The 22,759-nt window shown below is 36.2% G+C and overlaps 2 protein-coding genes across 2 annotated transcripts; both read right to left on the reverse strand.

Annotated features, from left to right (window-relative positions):
• Positions 1 to 3,403: 3,403 nt before the first annotated feature.
• Positions 3,404 to 10,448, reverse strand: LOC107094939 (gastrula zinc finger protein XlCGF57.1-like). The gene is made up of 2 exons (XM_015390858.1): positions 10,234 to 10,448; positions 3,404 to 5,405 (listed from the first exon to the last, which is right to left on the reverse strand). The coding sequence occupies exons 1-2, from the start codon at positions 10,379 to 10,381 to the stop codon at positions 3,607 to 3,609; spliced, it is 1,947 nt and encodes a 648-aa protein (XP_015246344.1). The 5' UTR covers positions 10,382 to 10,448; the 3' UTR covers positions 3,404 to 3,606.
• Positions 10,449 to 13,020: 2,572 nt separating this feature from the next.
• LOC107094943 (zinc finger protein OZF-like) lies at positions 13,021 to 19,323 on the reverse strand. The gene is made up of 2 exons (XM_015390866.1): positions 19,114 to 19,323; positions 13,021 to 14,901 (listed from the first exon to the last, which is right to left on the reverse strand). Exons 1-2 carry the CDS (start codon positions 19,256 to 19,258, stop codon positions 13,658 to 13,660), a joined length of 1,389 nt encoding a protein of 462 aa, XP_015246352.1. The 5' UTR covers positions 19,259 to 19,323; the 3' UTR covers positions 13,021 to 13,657.
• Positions 19,324 to 22,759: the final 3,436 nt, after the last annotated feature.

The raw sequence follows: 22,759 nt of genomic DNA on the forward strand, positions 1-22,759 counted from the left end.
CTTGCAGATAAAAAAAAAAAAAGGCAGATGTCTTTTTATTATCTCTAACAAAAATGTAATATCCTTCTAATACATTTTTTTCCCGATTTCTTCAAATCTGAGACTATTTTGGGACCTAACATTCTAACATTAACCAACACTGTCATAATTTGAGACCTAACAAAACAATAAATAAAAAAAAGATGAAGATGGGACTATTAACTTGCATTACTGTCAGAGATGGTTCTTGGGTATCCTTGTAAAACAAATGATTATATAATCTGAAAATTTAAATTGTAATGCTTGTGCATGGGATCAGAGTTTTTGTTTTTTTAATGACATTATTTGTTTGTTTCAAAATTTTAATACATTTTTTTTAAATACCAGAATGTGAACATAACCTCACAATAAGTCTTTATTATCTTTTGTTGAATATCAAAACTTATGATTAGTTACCTTTTTTACTAAATATATGTTTTAATATTACTTAAATAATTTGTTGGATAGCTACTTTTTATTCTGAATCACGTAAAAATATGACGAAGTAGTGTTTTACTTACTTCAGTACAATCACATGATGGGTAGAGAAGGAGAAGGGGATGGAGGTGGACTGAATCGGGGTTATCTGAATCGACGTCCCACATAGCGCAACCACTGCCTGTGCTTTGGGTATCAGACTGAGATCTGGATTTGGAGACCTTTTAAGATGAACAATGGATGCTGATTGGCTTTCGTGGAGGTATGGTTCAAAAGTGATTGGCCTGTGACGAGGGCAGGTAAGGGTAAATAATCGTTTCTCCAGTTGAACTTCCACCTAGGCTCCATATTTCTCTAACAACAATTGTTAAATGAACAGAAAGAAAAAGTAAACAACAAAAGTCAATCTTAATCTACTTAATCTAGGGGGAGTGGCGGGTACCACTGTAACAGTCTATCAAATAGCACAGCTGGTCAACAGCTCCTCAGGTGAATGAGGAAAAGGCATAACAACTTTGTGTTACATACATGTCCTTATACTGTACGGCCCGATGCTCTGATGCGATCTAAGTGCTCACCCTATATGTAAAAAAAACACACTTCGGACACAGCGTTAAGAGATGGCGTTAGTCGGACCAATCATTCTGAAAGCCAAACAGATGGCAGAAGAAGAAAATTCCCATGTTTGCACATGCGCAGTGCACAAGGTTCAGGTAAATCTGCTCATAGTCGCTCTGCTTTAACAGCAAAATTTGCTCACGAACACCTCACGAGGGCTGACTGAATTTCATACGTTTGATTTTCTATGGAACTTATGATTCCTGATCGGTAGGTGGCCATGAGAGGCTCGCACACCTGGAGAATCCTCCTGTAAAGGGCAGAAACTCATACAGTGTATGCCCACCTTAAGTTAAGCTAGAAGTTCATCCATAGGCGACATAAGTGCTATCTGAATAGTGCTGGCAGTTAGAAAGGATCTAGGATGAGGAAGCAAGATCCTCCCTAGTGCCAGTTCATTTAGCATAGGGACCTCCTGACATTCCTAGCTGCCACTAGCTGTATGGTTGCCCATGATCATTTGGACTACAGACAGCAGAGTCACAGGCCACCTCAGGGTTTATTGACAATGCAATATTTTGTGACATGTACTGTGCGAGACAAATTTAAATGTCCTCATCTTCATATGTTTTGGGTTTTATAACGAAGAGCTTTAGCCTTCCCTACATTTGAATAATTTTTGTTGTTCCTTTAAAGAAGGCTTTAGTCCCAATTTTACTAGCATCATTTATCTGCGTGTCTGCCGTGTAATCACTTCTGAAAGGCTGAAGGATGCCTAGATTCAGCATAGCAGTGCAGAGCTCCTTTCCTATCCTGGATAGTGATCTTGAAAACCATTGCATTAGAGCTTGTGTATAGGACAGGAGATAAGATGTAGCTTCCTCTTCATAAGTATGAGTATGAAAGCCAAACAAAGTTATCACCATGGACCTTAATGAAGCTCTGTTTTTGGATTTAAAAAACAGGAGTAGAAACCATCACAGCTGAACTGCCATTGCCTTTTATTCTGAGCCCGGAAGGAGCCATAAAGACTGCAGATAAAGAAACTCACTCTTTTGGCAGATATCAGAGCAAAAAGCAGAGCTGTTTTAAATTAGACAAGTTTAGGTGGAGACTCTAAGTACTCAAATTGGGCAAAGGGAAGCACCCAGGACACAATGAAGGGACTCACTCTTGACTGGCCTTGGAGCAGCTCAGGCTTCCAAAAGGTAGTGTCTGGAGAAAGATAAAACTTTTTAAAATCTGCTGAAACTGCTGCCCCTCACTACTGGGTCCGGATGAAGCGTAAGATGACGAGAAAATACATTCTATATTCATTTCCAGCTTTACAAAAAAAAACTAATGAGACAATCTTTAATCTGAATAAATTTAATTTAATCACATCTTTAATAAGCAATTTATTTTATTGTGGCACTTGTCAACTTCCTTATTACTGGTCAATAATAATTTTCAGTAACCTGACCTCTTGATTCTGGTTTAATTCTTAAGAAATACAACCATTTGTCAACATTTTATGAGAATTCAGGAGAAATTAAAGGAACAATGTAGGCAGCTGAACTTCCTGTAGAAAACATTTAAAAAACATTGAAAATTAAGCAAAAATGTTTCAACTGCTTTTTTAACAGGTAAGAGAATACAACATCCGTCTTCTGCATTCTGATTAAAGGCAGCAATCTTTCAAAGGACTGGTAGGTTCCTCACCCTATTCATTAGAACAATTAATGAACAATAATCAAAAGGGCAAAGTCATGTTAAGTCTATACAAGTAGAAAAAACGTATTACATATTTTCAGGATTCAACTTGGATATGAAATACACTGCAGCTTCTAAATGCAGTGCTGTCAAGTGCTTCAACATTAAACCTTGAAAAATTGTTTGTGAGGTTTCAAGTATGTGATTACATTACCCCTTTTAGGCCCCGTCCACACGAAGCCGAACCCTGGCTTAAACGCACAAATTTTTCACCAAACCAGCCTCTCATCCATACGAAGCCGGCGTTTCGGGGGTCTGTAAACGATCTTTTTTTTATTCAGCCTTCAGAGTGGGAAGATTTTGAAACGCCGTTTTCGCGTTTCCATCTTTAAGCTCTAACCGCATTTTTTTTTTTACACGCATGCGTCATAGCGTCGCCTCTAAACACGCATGCGCGACACAGTATCACAACAACAATGGCGCCGTACTGTGTTGAATGGTTGCTGCTAATGCTACTCACCCTGCTGTCGGGCTTACAACAGAATCTTCTTCTTCTGGAATATCTCCAGGAAGAACAGAGCAATATCGACGGCATAGTTCAGCACCTGAATTTGACTGAACCACGAAAACGGGCCCACAGGGCAACCATGTACAGATATTAGTGCGCATGCCCAACATTTCGTCGCTTATTTTTTTGCTTTGGCACGACAGCGCCTCTTACAGGCCTTGCATACATTTTGCAGCGTTTTCATGCATTCGTGTGGACGATCACATTTATTTTACGTCTCCGTCTTTACGACAAACGTTCTGGAAAATATTAGCGTTTCGTGTTCGTTTTGACTTCGTGTGGACGGGGCCTTAGTGAAATCAAGTTCACAAACCTCATACTGCTGTTTAATCTCAAGCTTGTGAATCATGCATTTTAATGTGTCTCATATAATTACTTTTAAAATGGAAGGTTTTCTTACAGGTTTTACATGAAAAAAGGCCTACTCCTGTGTGTAGTCTCATGTGAAAATTCAGGCTGCTTTTTAGCCTGAAAGCTTTTTTACACATTTTACACTGATAAGGTTTCTCGTCTGTATGTGCTTTCATGTGAGAAATTAAATGAGGCTTCACATGGAAACTTTTCCCACAGGTTATACACGAAAAAGGCCTCTCATCTGTGTGAGTTCTGATGTGGTTAATCAAGAGTAGTTTTATCGTAAAACCTTTTCCACAGGTCTTACACAAGAAAGGCTTCTCCCCTGTGTGGGTTCTAATGTGATCAGTTAAATGGCTTTTCTGATTGTATCTTTTTCCACATGTCTTACACAAATAAGGTTTCTCACCTGTGTGAGTTCGCATATGAAGCATATATGTGTGTCTTTGAATAAAACCCCTTCCGCAAGTCTTACACGAGAAAGGCCTTTCGCCAGTATGAATTCTGTTGTGATTCGCCAAATAACTCTTTTGACTGAAGCTTTTTCCACAGGTCGTACAGAGAAAAGGCTTCACACCTGTGTGAATCTTCATGTGTAAATTCAAACTGCTTTTTGATTTGAAGGCTTTTTTACAGTTCTGACATGAAAAAGGCTTTTCACTTGTGTGGGTTCTAAGGTGAGTAACCGCATGATGTTTCTGACTAAAACATTTCCCACAAATCTTACACGAGAAGGGCCTTTCACCTGTGTGAGTCAACATATGATTATCCAACACTCTTTTAATAGTGAATTTTTTTCCACATGTCATGCAAGCAAAGAGGTTCTCTCCTGTGTGAATTCTCATGTGTAAAGTCAGTCGGTTTTGACGCCTATATTCTTTTCCACAGGTTGGACATGAATAAAGCTTCTCCGCCGTGTGAATTTTCATGTGGCTTTTCAATGCTCTTTCCAAAGTGAAACTTTTTCCACATGTCACACACGAGAAAGGCTTCTCACCCGTGTGATTTAGCATGTGTAGCTTGACTTTACTCTGTTCAACGAAAGCCTTCCCACAAATATCACACGAGTAAGGCTTCTCGCCAGTGTGAAGTTTGATGTGGTATTTCAGCTGACCTTGCCGGCTGAACTTTTTTTCACAGATCATACATGAGAAAGGCTTCTCTCCTGTGTGCGTTCTCATGTGCTCCTTTAAAGAACATATTTGGATGAATCCTTTATTACAAAGCTCACATGAGTACGGCCTCTCACCTGTGTGAGTTCTCATATGAACAGTCAAGTGGCAATTTTGGGTAAATTTGTTATTACATATCTCACAAGTAAACCGCCTCTTATCATACCCTTTGGTTTTCTGGCTTCTCTTATTTTTTGGCTCTTCAAACATTTTTAAAACAGTGTTTTCTTGATGTTTTCTTTCCTGATTTTTCTTCTCAGTTTTAAGCAAGTCCTGTGAAATGAGCTTGCCTCTATTTGGTGTCGGTTCATTGTAGTCATTACCCTCAAAAGAAGGAGAGACCCTAAAGCCATTGGCTTCTTCCTTTACAGTTTCTTGTTCCTTATTTTGGCTGATGCAGAGGTTAATTTTTTCCTGTTTTATCTGTAGAATCACCGGGTCCTCATGTTCTTCTTTTATCTGTAGATGATCTAATTCATCCTGCTCTTCTTTTATTATAGGAAATTCTGCTTCCTCGAGATCCGAACTTGCATCACTCTTCTGGCGATACAGCAGCTGTTCAACAGGAATCTTCTCCTCTTTACAGACGTAATGCTGAGGGCAATCTGGATTGAAGACAAAAATAAATCTTATTAAAAAGGCTTCATTGTATCATTGTTGTTATCTATATACAATTTCAAAAGTACAAACACACAGTATACCTTGGAGTGAATTATCTGAATCACCATTAACAACCAAAATGGACTCACACCAATGAATTTTCAGGCTTTGGTAACCTTCAACATTAGACAAAAATGTTGTATGGCTTTTCAAAATCAATCAATAAAGGACCTACTGCTGACCTGAGAACTGTGTAAGTTTCTTGCAAATGCAGGTGTTTGCATCACCTGCTCAACACTTCCAGCAGACCTGCCTTTATTCCACACATGGTCTCTTGGCTGAACTGGAAGAAAGATGCGGTCTTCCTTCAGGCTCAGTTCTGTTCTGGCTTGTATGCAAAATTTGGCTAAAACAATGTGTTGAACAGGGGTCCGTGATATGATATGAAATTTAAATATATAAAAATATTCCCTTACAGGATAATCCTATCTAGCCAGTTTTTGTTAACCTTCAAATGTAATTTAAGCATTTTCCACCCCCGCAAATAAGGAAGGTTGCGCTTCAGCAGATCTTTACCAGATAATGCAGTAACAAATGTTAAAGAATCTGATAAAATTTTCTGATAAATCTTCTCTATATCCCAAAACCAACAATGCATAGGGCAGACATTCCATTAATTCCCTTTCACAATTTCATGATTAGTCAACCGTTTATTCATAGGAAGATGGCTCCAAGGTTTAATTAAGAGCTGCACTTGGAGGCGCCATGCTACATGTTCCCGTTTTAACACATCAATCCAAATAATTTAGAAGTGTAATGTGAGCAAAGTTTCATAATCCTCGGTTAAAGATAGCTTGAAGGAAATTGTTGAAGACAGACTGTATCAGAACTCCTCCCAGACATTTAATTTCACTTCATATGAAATAATTGAGTGTGATTTATGCTGGCACTGTTGCAGACAGTTCATAAAAATAAAAAAAGGTTTATAAGCAGCTTCAGTTTTAAAATTAAGTTAGCATGATATATATAAACATTTCAACAACATCAGTTCCTTCTCCCAGATATCCAACGGGGTGAGCCAAACCACAGATCAATGTGTAAACGTTACGGTAAAAATTTAAATATTGTTGAGAACATATGACAAATGGGGCTTTGACCACTTATAGTAGAAGTTTTATTTAACTTCGGTAGAGCTACATTTGCATTTGTTTTTAAATGGTCTCTTTTGGGTTGTGTATTATTAGTTAGTAACTTTAAAAATCTCATTAGGTTTAACTTGTGAGGTCAGCTTCAAATTGTGAGCTTAATGAAAACGGATGATCATTACCTGGTAGAATCAATGTTATAAATTTCCTACTTAGATTTTTATGATTAAGTTAGTCCCTTCCAATATACGTCCCAATGATCCCCCCACTAACGCAGCTTGCATAAATTAAATCTGGAGTTTAAGAATGGAGGTAGGACGCCCTTATTTTCAGTTATTTCATGCTGCTCAATCTAGATTCTTGACAGATGTTTGAGACAGATCCTCCACCTTCTTAAAGAAAGAGTAGATAACAATAAATTTATAGTAAAAAGAGATACAAAAATTAAAAAAGGTAACCAATAATCTTGGAGTTATCCATTTCATCCAAATTATATAGAACTTGAGTTCATCTCTGCTTAAAGATGAGATAATACACTGATCAACAGAGCTATGATTCAGTGTAAACCTGGACTTAAAGTAAAGTGTGGAATATCCCTGTTTCTGATGAGCAATATGTTTTTTTTTCTAGATATTCATTACACAAAGAAGGCAAATTAAGCAGCACCATTTTAAATCCGTAAACCACCATTTTGTCTTTCATTTCCTAGAGGCTTGCTTTAAAGCGCATGACTGTTAACTAAACCAGACAGACAGCCCCCTGTCAATAATTACCTTCTCTTTAGGGGCTACATCGTCTGATACTACATGCACACACTCTGAAATTGTTACACTATCAACGAGACAATCAGTTTGTGAGAGAGGGGAAATTAAATTACTGCCCTCAGCCTTGTTACACAGTGTGAGAGAGAAAATGAAAAATTTAACTGCTTCTTTCAGGGTCATGCTAACATCACCTGATTGTAATCTGCTGGAATTCGTTTTTTTTTCTCAAGGACAGACGGTTTTAAATTCTAAGAGTTTATTTAAAAAAAAGGGTCACGGAGCTATTGGATGTCTGTTAATGTTGTTTTTACATAGTCTATTTCAAAGGTTAATCAAAGATCAACAGTGAGGAGACAGAATAGTGGGGGAAGGATTAGGCGAAAAAATGATAGTAGCAATCCTTATTATATTTTCCTTGAATGTCCCTTTACCATGACCAATTTTTACATGTGTTTATACTGGTTTTAAGAAATAATTTTTTTGGGATAATTGAATTTCATTGAATCTTGCTCTTTAAAAGATTGAGTTAGTTATTGACTTGATTTGTAATAATGTAACTAAGATCAATTTTCTCTCAATAAAACCAGGCTGAGATTATGTCGGTATAAATGAGTCAACTAATTTTGAAAAACCAATATTAGGTGTGGAGGAGTAGCAACAATCTTTCAGTCCGGTTTAATAATGAGTCAAAATAATAATTTCTTTTCAATATTTAACCCATGGTTTCCCCTTATTTAAATGCAAAAAAGAAAAACACTTATGTTTGTTATTTTGTACCATCTACAAGGCCTAAATAGTTATTTCTCACAGATTTCTTACCAGTGTGAAATAATAAGTTATTTCCAGTGAAGGATTTTAATGTTTGTGCAACTGGGAAGGTAACGGCCTAAATGCAGCCTTTAATGTCATCTAGACTCAATCAACTTGGTTCAAAATGTGCACAGGCCCAGACATTTTTATCATCATACTTTGGACCCTGTGCTGATTTATGGATTAGACTGTGAGCAAATATTTCCTAACAACCATGTCCTGTCTGAACGTTCAGTTGTCAACTTCAACTGTTTGTTGTTTTGTATTGTAAAATGTGAAAATTGCGAGAACTTTCAAATTCATGTAAATGCGGAAAGTGACACTCTAAATGTACTTGGTAATACAATTTTAGACTCAATAGCCTATGCTCCAAACAAGAGTGGGTAATTTTCTGATGACCTTCAAATTTTCTTATCCCCCAAAACGTTTCAGTTAAGCAGATCCCTATCAGACAATGAATTAGCAAAGCTTAAAGTATGTGCACCCTTTTTAATTTTCTCAGTATAATATAAAAACACAACAGAGGGCATCCATGTAATTTATTCCCCTTCAAAAGTTGATAGTCTAGTCACTTTCATTATGTGTTGCATTAATATCACATTGAGTTGTATAATCTAACAAGCTGAAGGCCTAAATGAATTTTGATAACTCTGAAGGCTCAACTGTCACAGCATAGTTTGGGTTCCTTAGTCACCTCCTTACTTACCAAGGATGATATATTAGAAAGAATAAAGTTAGGGTTAATTCGTGAGTCTGTTAAGAAAATCTTGTGCTTTGTGTTATGTAGTTCTGAACTAAACAAAAGCGGCTGCCTTTTTTTTTCTTTTCAAGGGGTTGCATTCTTTAATGCAATAAGGAAGTAAACGTTAACTAGAAAATCAGTCTTCAAAAGCAAAGAAATTACTGCTGCCCTCTGCAGTGCTTTTGTCTGATAAGGAAGCAATAAAAATGGAACCTTACTATATCATCTGATAAGGATCTGGTGAAACAAAACCTCCTTATGGGGGAGGATCAGTCAGTTAAATTTAAGGTTGCAAAAAAAAAAAAAAAAAAAAAAAAAAAAAAAAAAAAAAGCTCAGATAGGACAGGGCTGTGGGGAAATAGTGCTTTTAAAACACTGGTGTGTCAGCACATGTTTGTAGCAAAGGCAGTTGTTAGATTTGTATTTAAGCGGTCACTTTCAGCATCAACATGAATGCTTAAATCCCTGACATTAAGGATCTTATCTGTATTAAACACTGATAAGAAGTCTTATGCTACATAGAATCAAACATATATTTTAGAGTAAGGGCTTTGTGGGTGATACAAAAGAAGCAAAAAAAAAAATGGAAGTGGTTTCAGTGCTTAGCAGGTTGGACGAGAAAACCAAAGATTTAATATTCAAGCTATGAGTTGGCCTGGGACTAATCAATAACTCAGGCTGAAGGATGGCTGCTGCTGTTCCTCCTCCTTTTCACAGTGTGTTCCTGGGAATGTTAAAATTTAAACAGCCAGGAGGACTTGCCTCATTAATGCTAACCATAATCCTCTCGCTGCAGCCAGGCCAATGGAGACTAAATAAATCCATCTAATTACCCCGAAGCAAGTAATTAACAAAAGTCTTTGAAGGGAGCGATCAAAAATTTGATTGAATGTTCTGTTCAGACACGTTCTTATCAAAATTCATGTGATATTTATGATTGGCTTTCCTGGATGAGGTCATGGCTGGATGAGGATGCCAAGATGCATAATTTCCTATTATGTATTGACCATGTGCAGCAATGTTTCAGAAATTTACCAACAAATTAACTTGCTTTGTCTTACAGAAGCTATAGTGTGTTGTTTCAAACTCTTAAAATGTGCAATAAGGTTGTGACTTAATAATAAACAGTGGAAAGAAAATGTTTTATTGCCAGGGAATTATATGCATGGCTTGTATGAGGCCTTAATTTTTTACCTATTTAAAATGTTTTCTAAATATAGGATGATACGGTTAGCAAACAATAAGGCAGCGATATCTGCAGAGTTTGAATCTGTTGAAATGACAGGTCCTCGCTGGCTACACTGGTACAGCCATTCAGTAACGCGACCTGATCCTGTCAACAAACCGTTAGTATCGCTTATTTTTTTCGTACCTATCCGGTGTAAGACGATCTGGGGCGTCCGGTTAGAACCCAGGAGCCTGCGCCATCCATCGACCTCCTCCTCGGACTTTACAATGATTTCCAAGTCAGGCGTTAACCCCTCTTTGATTAAGTCTGTCTGAAAATGAGCGGAGGACATCCTTCCAGTAAAAACTCACAGACCATCAGGAAACCTGACAGAGAACCTATCGCTTTTGTTTCTAGTTTCTTCTTCATCGGCTTTGTGTCGCATTATTGGCCATGACCAAACAATGCTTTGGCGCATTACCGCCACCAAGTGGTAACTTGTCTGAACTACAACACAATGACTGAAGAGAGACAGGGCGTTCTGTTTATTAAAAAATATGCCCTATCAACTATCAGTTATACTTATGTTATTTTTCTTTAATCAAAATAATACCAGTCTTACAGGCATTTACGTCCTTCAGCCATTTTTGTACCTTTTTATAACAAAAAAATTCTCCCAGCATCCTATTGCCATGGTTTGTTGTGTGTTTCAGCTGAAGTTATTTTATTTTTGTTTTCCTGTAGTTTCATTGAGCTCCTAAAATTCCCAATCTTGTTTTGAATTCTGTGCAATTGTCTTTTTGTGTGCTATCCACCACTATCTGTTTATGCCAGGTGTTTTTTTTTTTATTTAAAAAGAAAGAAAGGACACTTTTCCTATTTGACTAAGAAAGCCTAATCTCTTTATATCATGTTCTTTCCTATTTCCAAAAAAACTTTTTATGTATGGTTGTTATTTGCATCTACTATGAATTTTAAGTTTAAGTCCTGATTCTTTTTCCTCAAATTTATAAACAGGTATTATAATGCTATTCCTATTTGTCAAGGAATTTTAATGAAGTACATGTACAGCAATGTCTTATTCCTCATCACATATGGATATTCTTTGATGCAGTTGTAGAGTTTTGTTATTAAAACTTTTCTTTAATTTTTTAAGCTACTAGTACTGCTAAAGAGCTCAGCATCTGATGCTAGATTTTAATCAATTATTCATGCATTCATCAAAAATAAATAATACACCCAGTATGTCATCAGATAACTTGGGATACATTCTGCACCTCGTTGGTCTGTGCTATTTAATTCACTCAAAGTGAAGTCCACATTAATCACACCATCATCTTCAGTGTCCCTTATTAAAAGATTTATATTATTCCCCAAAGTTTTGGTTTTTTTCAAGCTTGTCTTTCTTCTAAACTCCAGTTTTCCCTGCTAGGAACTTTTATAAAGGGCTGAGCTTACAGTTTTTACTTTTATTATCTATAATAACTTTCTCAATACTCTTCATTATAGGATAACTATATGCTCTATTATTACCGGTACCTTACATTCTTTTGATAGTTTTCCAAACTTGATTAATGGAAGATTGCCTTCCTAAATTATCGCAGTTTGTTTATATCCATCCATCCATTTTCCTTCACACTTATCCCAGTTGGGGTGCCTATCTCCAGCTGTCTATGGGCAAGAGGCAGGGTACGCCATGGACAGGTCGCCAGTCCATCGCAGGGCAACACAGAGACAAACAAGACAAACAACCATTCATACACACACTCACACCTAAGGACAATTTAGAGAAGCCAACTAACCTAACATTCATGTTTTTGGATTGTGGGAGGAAGCTAGAGTAACTGGAGAGAACTCATGCATGCACAGGGAGAACATAAAAACTACATACAAAAAGACCCTGTGCCGGGTATCAAACCCGGAACACGGAACCACTGTGCAGCCCACCTATTTTTTTTTTTAGTTTATAGTCAATAAAATTCTAGAAACAAAGTTTTCTTTTCAATACTATAAAAGCTTTATTGCTGATCCGTATAGCTTTAGAACAGTCCTCTGTCCACCAAGGAACAATCTTAAATATCTGCTTATCTTTTCTTTCTGATTGTCTTCTCTGCTGCTTTATAAATAGCACTTCACAAAGAAAATTTTAAATTAACATTTTCTTCCATATTTATCTTTTCTCATTTCTTTCAAAAAGTAATTGACATATATCCTACTTATCTCCATTAAAAACACCACTTTCCAACTCCATCCATTGTTCCTCATATAAACTCCTATTTTAATTAATATTGGATAGTGATTGCTACCTAATGTGGTTTCTTTGTCAACTTTCCAAGAGAACACTCCTGCAAATGACTCCGATACAAGTGTTGAATCAATAGCTGAAATTTTGCACATTAAACCATTCAGACACACAAGCTTCTTCATCTCTAATACATCTTAAGTATAATCCCCATTTATATAATTAAAGTTATCCCACAATGGATTATGAGCTTTTAAGTCTGCACATAATGTTGTGTTTGATCAAAAATATCTGTGATCTCCTTCATATTTTCCAATGATAATCTAGTAGGGATATAAAAGTTCAGCACTCTAACCATAACATTCTTTATCCACACTTTAATCACAGTAAATTTAAGTCAACCATAAATTCACAATAAACAAAAATTATACATCCTCCACAATTTTCTTCCTGTCTATCTCTACGAATACAATCATATGCCCTGATAACAAAATCCAAAGTTGGTTTATTCCATGTTTCCTGCACACAGAGTTAATCAGGTTTGTTCCTATTATTTTGCACATATTTCCTGACCAATAGCAAGTTTATTGAAACCCTTATGACCAATCATTTCAGCAGCTGAACTATAGTAATAAACCATATTAAAAAAATAAGCTAAAAGCCCCTTTCAAACAAAAGGCAGTTTTTAAAGTACCGGTAGTTTTTAAAGTCACAGTGTCCTTGTTTTTTTTAAAGCAATAACACTGTGCCTCCCCTTCTAAGGATAGCGTTCCCACTTTGGGAATTAGTCATGTAACCTGTTAAGTCTCAGAACTAATTTCCAACAAAATATTAAAACATTACTTCAAATCTTATTGCAAACTTTGGTACATGTGTAAGGTAACAAAATAGCAATAGCAGTTTCGATGTTGTAGAGAAACATCTGTACTAACATTTTAGCCTACGTTTTGTCTCTATTCTTTTATTAAACTGAGATTGTGATGCGGAAACAGAGATCTTCCACATCCATCTCAGATGTTTTCCAATTCTTTCTACCTGCAAGTTTTAATTCGACTTTGGGAAGGATGATTTCAGATTGACTTTGAAGCAAACTTCTCTTGTCTGAATTTCAGTGGTCTGAAATTCAGTGAATGGTTGAATTCAGTTTTTTCCTTAAAACAATACTTCTGCTTCTCCAGACTTTAATTTGTTAAATAATCAACTTAAAACACCTCAATATGGGAAAATTTATCAAAACTCACATTCCACATTCTCATCTGTGTAATTTTTCAAGTGGACAGTAAAACCACTGAAAGTCTTCCCCACGAAACCGACAAGCAAACTTGAGTTTTCATGGTAAAAAGCTGCTACCGCTTGGTTCTGACACATCACACAGAGCAGATGCTTCTAGCTAATATGAGTCTTCATATGTTTAGTCAAACTACTCTTCAGGCTGTATGTTTTCGTACACGCGTTGCATGTAAAAGGTTTCTCCCCCGTGTGGGATCTCATATGTCTGTTCAGACGGCTCTTTAGACCAAACGTTCTCTGACAAGTGTGACATGAAAAGGGCTTCTCTCCTGTATGAATTCTCATGTGGTTATTCAAACTACTTCTGAGGCTGAAGGCCTTTTTACACATATCGCACAGAAAAGGCTTTTCCCCCGTGTGAGTTCTCATGTGATCCGTTAAACAGCTCTTCTGAGAAAACCTTTTTGCACAGATCGCGCAGGAGAAAGGTCTCTCCCCTGTGTGGATTCTCAGGTGCTTGTTTAAATGATTTTTGGAGTTAAAACTTTTTTCACAGGCCAAACACTGAAATGGTTTCTCACCAGTGTGAGTCCTCATGTGTTCGGTTAAATTACACTTTAGACTGAACCTTTTTCCACAGGTCAGGCAGGAGAAAGGCCTTTCGCCTGTGTGGATTCGCATATGCTTATTCAAATGGTTCTTTGAGGGAAAACATTTCTCACAGGCCGGACATGGAAAAGGCTTCTCCCCCGTGTGGGTTCTGATGTGTTCGATTAAAATACATTTAAGGCTGAAGCTTTTTCCACAGGTCGCACATGGAAAAGGCTTCTCACCAGTGTGAGTTCTCAAGTGAAGAGTTAAATTTGATTTTGTGGTAAAACCTTTGCCGCAAGTGTCACATGAGAAAGGCCTCTCCCCTGTGTGACTTCTCATGTGTATAGTCAAGTTGCTGTTTTGAGAAAAGCTTTTATCACACAGGTTACATGAATATTGCTTCTTGTCTTTGTGAGTGCTGTGCTCCTCCTGCTGTGACGCCACAGAATACCGACGATCCAGCCGGGTATTCTCATCCCACACATTCAGCATTTGCTCTTCATCACTCTTTGACCCTGACTCTTCTGAATCGCTTCCTCCCTGATCCTGGTTATCCACTTCAGGAGAGTCCTGGGAGACGAGTTGGAACCAGTTTGGTTCTGGTTCCTCATCAGTAGGAGTCACTGTAAAGGCATCCGAATCCTCCTTCAGCACAAGCTGCTCTTCATCTCTGCAGATGCGGAGCTCCATCTCTTCCTCTTTTATCTGCAGTTCTGGCTCCTCCTGGTCCAAACTGAGGTTCCTCTCGTGGCTGTGGAGAGGATCAGCCAGAGCATCCTCTTTCCAAACGCCATGCTGTTGGAGATCTGGACAGCAGAAGAGAAAAAAATACTTAAATCCAAGGGTTAAAGTACACAGCACAGGTCAGCTACTAGTCTGAAGGTGTGTTAATGTCCATCCCATCAATCCTACAGCTGCATTTGATTGAATGGCAGACAAAGCTTTTGATTGTATTGAATTTGGTGCAGCGTCACTCCTACTTTCCCAGTTTGAAAAATAAAAATCACAAAACTCATTCCTTTTTACTTAAAAATAATGAGTTTCTTGCATAGTTGGGGGCTGGAAATGTATGAATACCACCTATGACTGTAATTAAGGCAACGGTATTTAGAAAGTTAACTTTACAGCTAAAACAGGACGACATCAGTGGAAAAGAGAACAGGCTAGCTAGTCGAATTCAGCTAACTAGCTAGCTAACATTAGCCTTATTAAATGGGAAGATTAGCACTTAGATCAAATTTTACGTTTTATATTTCTATCCAAATTTTGCCCATTTTTTACAATTTACTGGAAAAATACTTAAAAATTATCTTTAGCTTTAAAATACCCTGAACTAGATTTATCTAACAACTTCTTAATTAAGTAGCTTATAAGTTTTGATTTATCTCAATATCTTTAGTTAAAAATCTTTACAGCTAATACCCTCACATGTGTTCTTTAATTAAAAAAGAAAGAAAAGTCCTGGCTTTATAAAATCTCTAATAATCAACATGATGCTAGCTATAACAGTGCATTAATTGTTGTATTTTTTCAAAAACAAAAATTGAAAGGTACAATATATCTAAACGCTAAACAAACACAGATAGGGCAGACAAGTAAATGGGGTAAAATGTCAGCTTGAAGTGTTTGTTTTTGAGCACATAAAATGATTTGAGCAAATCTCAATTTTCAACAGTAGCTATAAGCAGGAGCTTAGCTAGAAACTTGGGGTTACACGTATTTTTTTTCTCCCTCTCCTTATTTGAAGATAATTAGCTACTTTTCTAGATGCGTTTTATGAACCATTTAGGGCTGCAAATAAAGATTAAATTGATTCTGTGCCTGCTCAACACCTTACAATGAGCAGAGCTGTCGATCGCCCCAAGATGGCGCCACTAAATCTCGTCATCAACCATAGGAGAAAGCAGTTTATGCAGGCTCTACTCTTCTATCTATGTCTATGGTTGTTGGCATAGACGCACATATAAGAATATACTTTTCTACAAGTATAAATAAATCTGCACGAAAGCCATTTCCATTAAGATGTTCCATTTGCCCTCAGATCTTAATAAAAAGAATAAGAAGCACTGAGACTTTTTGTGTCACCTTGTTAAATGGCAAAGCTCAGTCTGTCTTAGAAGGAAGTACTTTCCTTCAACACTGAGAATGATTGTTTTCTACTTTCAGCTACTTTAGATCGCCAATAAAAAATAAAATCATAGCAAATACAGGTAAAATGTTGAGACTCCAGAAGATATATTATCCTTAAGAAACGGGTGCAATACAGTTTGTGTGATGACGTCATAAGAAGGTGCAGGGCCCCGAGTAGATTGGGTACCTACACCATCTTTTATGTTTTACCTCCAATGCAGCAGTGAACTATGACATTTAAGAGCAGCATATACTATTGCAGTGATGATGAGTCACATGGATACATTCATTATCCAAACGTTTAACTTATTTGAAAAAATAATAAAACATTTTATCATATATTTCAGTTATATTAAATATGAAATATATACTAAATATGACAAGATATTCTGATAATCATTCCAACTTACACCACTCCCTCTATGAGAAAAAATTCTGTAGAGAGGGTGTTTTCTCAGAAAGTCATTCTTATGAATCCTAATGGGCAAAATGTTCCTATTATACTTTTAACGCTGTCAGCTTGAGTTTGTGTTGGAGCATAACACGATGTGTCTGACAGACAGATGTTTGATTTTTCATATTTATCCAAAGCATGATTGACTGTGTTAATGTTAAATTTATTAATGAAACTACAGTTCTTAGTAAAAAAATACATTTTTATACAGCATTTTCCAGATTACACAAAAGCACATTTATAAAGGTGAAGGAAAAGGAGGAAAACAACTGGGATTTCTCTGAGAAAAAGCAAAGAATGGTTCTCCTTATAATGAGCCTTCTTTTATAGATCTTACAAAATCATATTACTTCATAGTTTGATCATCTGCTGTCAAAAGGCAAAAAGTGCTGGGTTTACTCTGAGACAGTTGCTGCTGTTTTCAACCGGGGGGGATTTACCATTAGGCAATACTAGGCAGTTAAATAGGGCCCCAAGTTCCTGGGGGCCCCATAAAACTCTGTTTACATGTAAAGTTAATACAACTATTCCTTATTTGTGCACATTAATTATGTTTTTGATAGAAATCCTTTCACCAAAATGCCATCAGAACGCTTGAATATTAAGTGTGTCATTTGCATTGAAAGATCATGTTCAGAAAGGTCCAAACAGACAGCAGCAAATCTAAAAACGGTGCGAAGAGCAGTTTTGCCAGCTTAGCGCTTTTGTTGCTATATTTAACGACTTTTCCAGACCTCTCTTGTGCCAATCTGGTGACATTTTTCTGCTACTGGAGGCTTTGGAAACCATATATAAAAGCAGCAAACTCTGCTCTCCAGAGCAAGTAGATTCATAACCCCGCCTCCTGTTTGACTCTATTTTGTCTGCTGTCATGATTCATGCAGCTATTATTTCATCCAAATGAAAAATGCAGAACAGATAAGCAGATCATGGCTTGTCTACAGTGAAAAGAAGGACTATGAGAAGAACACAGGAAGGAGCAATCAGCTAAGTGAGCTTAGTGCCTGAAAAAAAATATTTTATTCCTTTTGAGACGCAGTGAAAAGTCAGCTGAATACAAAACATAGAGAGGCTCCTCAATACATCACTGATCTCCTCCAGATTTATTCTACGGCACGTTCTCTGAGGTCTGAGGGCCATCTTCAGTTAATAGTGCCTAAGATGAGGCTTAAAACCAGATGGGGGAAGAGCCTTTTCTGTAGTTGGCCCCAGACTTTGGAATATTTTGCCCTTCCATATACGGACTGCCTCTACTGTGTTGTGTTTTAAGCCTCGTCTTAAGACCCACTTTTACTCTTTAGCTTTTAACAACGTGTAGTTTGTGTGGTCCTCTGTGTCCTTTTTAGTTTATTTATTGATGTATTGTGTTTATGTGTTGTTGTGTATTATTAGTTATGTCCAGCACATTGGAAACTTTTTCTGTAATTAAATGTGCTATATAAATAAAGTGGATTGGATTGGATAGGAAAAGAACAGGAAAAGGGACAAGAAAAGAGGGACAAAACATAGAACAAATCATCTATATCTATTTTATTAAAATTTCTGTATATCTGTATAATGGGTCTGTTTTATGTGTTGTCTTCTCAATTCAGAGGGCCCCCTGCCTGTCTTTGCCTAGGGCCCCAAAGTTCCTAAATCCGCCCCTGATTTCAACTCAAAGTGAACTTTGATACCAATCTCTCCTGTAAAAGAAAAAAAAAACAAACCACTCTTTTTGTTCTTGTAGCCTGATAAAATGAAATGTTTTCTACCTTTCACTCCTCATTGAAAGATCACAGGATTTGTTAATGTGGCGATACATCTCTATAATCATTAAATAAAATAAAAAAAACTGTTTGTCTATAGCTCTTTATTTATGGACCCTCCCTAAAATAGGTAAAGTTTTAATTTAACTAAATCACAATCTGTAAACCATCAACTCTTCATTCTTTCCAGTTGGCAGATTTAGCTTGCTATAATCTAACAAACTGTACACTGATAGTGAAGTATTTAAAGCTTAAATGTTGGCATAAAGCACTTTCTTTCAGGACTTTTGCCAAAGCCACATATCAGATGCTGTAAATACATGGAGATGCATGAAAATATTATATATAAATAGAATATTTTTATGGGAGAACAGTAGGATTTACTTTTTTTTATTATTATGTTAGCTATGATTAGCAAAACAGGGTTAGGATTCATTACAAAATAGACATTTTCACAAGTAGATATTGTGAAATAATGTGTGGGTCACTGAGATTGAACATGAAACATCCCATTCAGAGGGAACCTGATGTTTTTATCTGTTATATCAGCGGGTAGCCATATTGGATGCTGATCTCTGTTAAACCTCGAGGAGTCGAGATTTCAGTTTCTATGTGGCCACGTCTTCGCCTAAGGAAAAGGAACGAACATTTGAACAATTTTACCGACGTTAGTATCGCTTATTTAATACCTCGCCGGTTGACATCCAACGGAGTTGGTGGATCATCGATTTCGTCCTCTGATTTTACGATAACTTCCTCAAAATCTGGCAACGTTTCTTCATCAGATGTTAAATTCTCTTGTGCAAAGTCACTCTGAGACCGAATAAACGCCATCCTTAAAATAAACACTCACATTTTCAGATAATCTATTACTATTTCTGAAATGACTCTTCTTCTTGGTGCTTACTGTAGTTGGCAAACAAGAGATTTCTGCAATAGCGCCATCAACTGGTATGGAGTAGAAGATCAGAAGGTTCTTTTCCCCCAGAATGATTCAAAGCAGAAGTTAATATTTTTGAAACATTTAGATATTTTCACAGCAAAATTACAGTTTTTAAAAATAGTTTTAAATAGTTTTCACTGCATATTAGTTTAATTTGTTTTAATCTGTAATAGTGACAGCCTTTCAAAGCTTTTATATATTTTTTTCATTATATTAACAAAAATGTTCCCGTTCAGGATCACTGCATCATTTCATTGAATCTGTTGAATTTTTAGCCCAAACACATTATAAAACCCTTTAAGGGATTTATCTGTAAAATCAAGAATTTAATTTTCTGTTTATCAGAATTTAATTCTAAACAATTAATCGCCGTAATAAAGGAATATGTAATAAAAAGAAGATGTTATAAATGATTTCAGTCTCAAAATTATCCTATGGCAATAAAAAATGCTTTTAAAAGCTTAAACAATGCAAGAGGAACTATGTCGTTTCTGTAAAATAAAAACAGTTTAAAGAGTATAATAAATGTCCCTATTAAATGAAAGACAAAGTTTAAGTCACCAAACTACTGAATAGAAGGAAAGAATAAACAATAGTTTTAAGATTGGTTGGTAGCTAATTTCACTCATTTTAATGTGTTTAAGGGACCAGAAATATTGTCTAAACCTTAAAAATTATTTGGCAAATTTAAAAAAAAAATGTTCCATAAAAATTTAAGCTGGTGTTTTAAGACTTCTTTTTTAAACTGATCTACATACTCTTAACTATTTAAAAACGCAGCCATCTACAAAATGTTTATGAAGAACGTACAGCAAGAAACATTCAGTCAATTTTTATTCTTTTTCTATTACGCAGGAAATACCTTAAAAACATTGAGATATAAGCTATGCCAGCATTTTATGGAAAAATGAAAACAACCACCTTTGCACATTTTGTTCTTACAAATTCTAATGATTTTACATAATTTGTCTCATTTTTCCAATGGGATATAAATGGTTTACATTTAAAGAAACGGCATTTGTGTACATAAAATTTTACCAATAAAAGTAAAATATTTCCACCAACTTCATTACCTCTCCAATTTTCTTAACTATACCAGATAACACTTCTCTTAAATGCTCATAGTGGTCTCTCTAATGTTAATTGCTTGTTCAGATCCGCTGCCGCCTCTCACTTGGATTCTCACTTGGATGTTACTGCCACCTACTGGACAGGATATAAACCGCAGGGTGAATTGAATTACATCATCATATTCCATATAGCCTACCTTTATTTCCCCCTTAAAGTATTACTATTGTAGGAGCCAATTATCCTTTGGTGTTTGTCGCCACCAGGGGGCGTATTTAATTTTTGAGTTCTGAGTGTCTGATGAGGGGATGGGTTATTTAAGGTCAACCATCAATTCTGTTCAGGTGTGGTTAATAGGCTGAGGCAAACAGTTTTCTACTGTGCTTGGTTGGATTTATGTTGTATTTATGTGGATCTTGAAGGAAACAGTAAGATAATGGACTTTGTGCTGAAAATAAATGACTTTGTTTCATGCCTCAAACGGAAGATCGGCATTCTAAATCTTAATTGGGCGCACGTAAAACCAATGCCTTCCAACAGAAACCACCAGTATCCTAAAATATAGGATTTTAGCCGCTACAACTATTACAAGCAGTATTATTTCTTGGACATTAATATTTTTACTGTTCCTGCTCTTTTTGAATATCTGAACTGAATAATGATCAATAATTCCACACTATCAACACATCAAAGGTTCCCAAAGTGATTATATACTGAAACATTTTCAGCCATATCACAGCCATGCACAGGAAATACTAAGGATTAGTGATACCCAAATCTACCAAATTATTATGAGGTTATAAGAAATCAAAAACTAATTATTTAACTGCAATCTGTATCCAGCAGTTTCCCTTCAAATGTGTAATTTGTGAAAAAAAATCAGCTCAGTTGGTTTGAGACTTTGTCAGGCCTACAGTTTTCAATCAGGCGGTCTGTGCTGATTGAGTTCTTCCTTTAATATGACAATTTCTTTAAATTCAGCGACTGTTTCTTGTATTATAAATCTCAAGTTATTTGGTTGTTGACAAAATTTCCCATTCTAAACTACATATATTCTTTCAGGAAACTCCATACATTTTAATCCACAGAAAACCACTATTTCCCAAAAAACTCCAAGCAGAGGGAAAACACTCTTAAACCATTCACTTTGAATTACCTGAATCATCTTTCTTATTTCTGACTGAGATCGGAGCAATCGTTGTGGTGCTTTTCTCCCAATGGCTGTTGCCACCGTAGAAAGCAGATTACTATCCAAGAACAGAAATAAGCTTTATTGGTGAAATTTGTGCTAACAAACAAGGGATTTATATCTGGTTACACTTTACTCTCAATGTAGAGACTTTTTGTATATAAATATACACATATGGTGGTATATAAAACAGTATTTTTTTTATAAATCAAACGTAAAAGTTTCAGTTAAAAAACAAATTGGATTACAGCAACAGGATAAGTCAAGTCAAGTCAGCTTTTATTGTCACTTTCTTCACATGTACAAGACATACAAGGGAAATGAAATTACGTTTACTCTCTAGAAATATACAAATATACAAGAAATATACAAGACTGACATTTAAAAACTGACATAAAGTGCGGGACATGACAGGTAACAGTGATAAGATAAATAAGAAGTATAGACATTACAATAAAATCAATAAATTGTTATTACAGGCTGAGGTAGTGCAGGTAAGGTGCAGTCTCTGGTACAGTGTATGTGTGTGTGTGTGTGTGAGAGGTGTGTGGGTGTGTGTGTGTGTGTGTATGAGAGGCAGGGGCGGATCTAGAAAAATATTGAGCTGACTGAGCTGTGCTAAAGTGATCATTATTGAATTGAGTTTTTGAAATAAATAAACTTTCAGTTATGATTCTAAAAAGAAAAGAACCTGCAATTCTATGTATTTTTATTATATTTGTTGAATCTTTTAGGATAACCTGAGGGACACATATTAAAAAGATGTTTCCGTACTTATTGTAGAATGTTCTGTTATGGGCATTGTCATTTAAAAAAAAATCCTCTATGTTTGATATTATGCTTGAGTATTTTCTCAAACGAGATAGAAAAAATTATAGCTATCCTTGGAATCCGTTTTAAGATCTCTTCTGTCTTCTTCCTCCATAAATCTATTCATGCTCTGTTTTTTTGTTGTTGTTGTTGACTATGTTCTTCATTGGTGGGTAGGAAGGGAAAGAGTCTGTTATAATCAGCTGATTTCTTCAAAAGCACTTTCTGTGACACATAGCTTTATAAAAAGCACTAATAAGCCCAATTAAGCTAAATCGACCAGAGTTTGTTTGTTTCTTTTGTGCAGGTCTGATTTAAGCCCAGC

This window comes from Cyprinodon variegatus, unplaced genomic scaffold (genome assembly GCF_000732505.1).
Source record: "Cyprinodon variegatus isolate N-32 unplaced genomic scaffold, C_variegatus-1.0 Scaffold516, whole genome shotgun sequence".
NCBI lineage: Eukaryota > Metazoa > Chordata > Actinopteri > Cyprinodontiformes > Cyprinodontidae > Cyprinodon > Cyprinodon variegatus.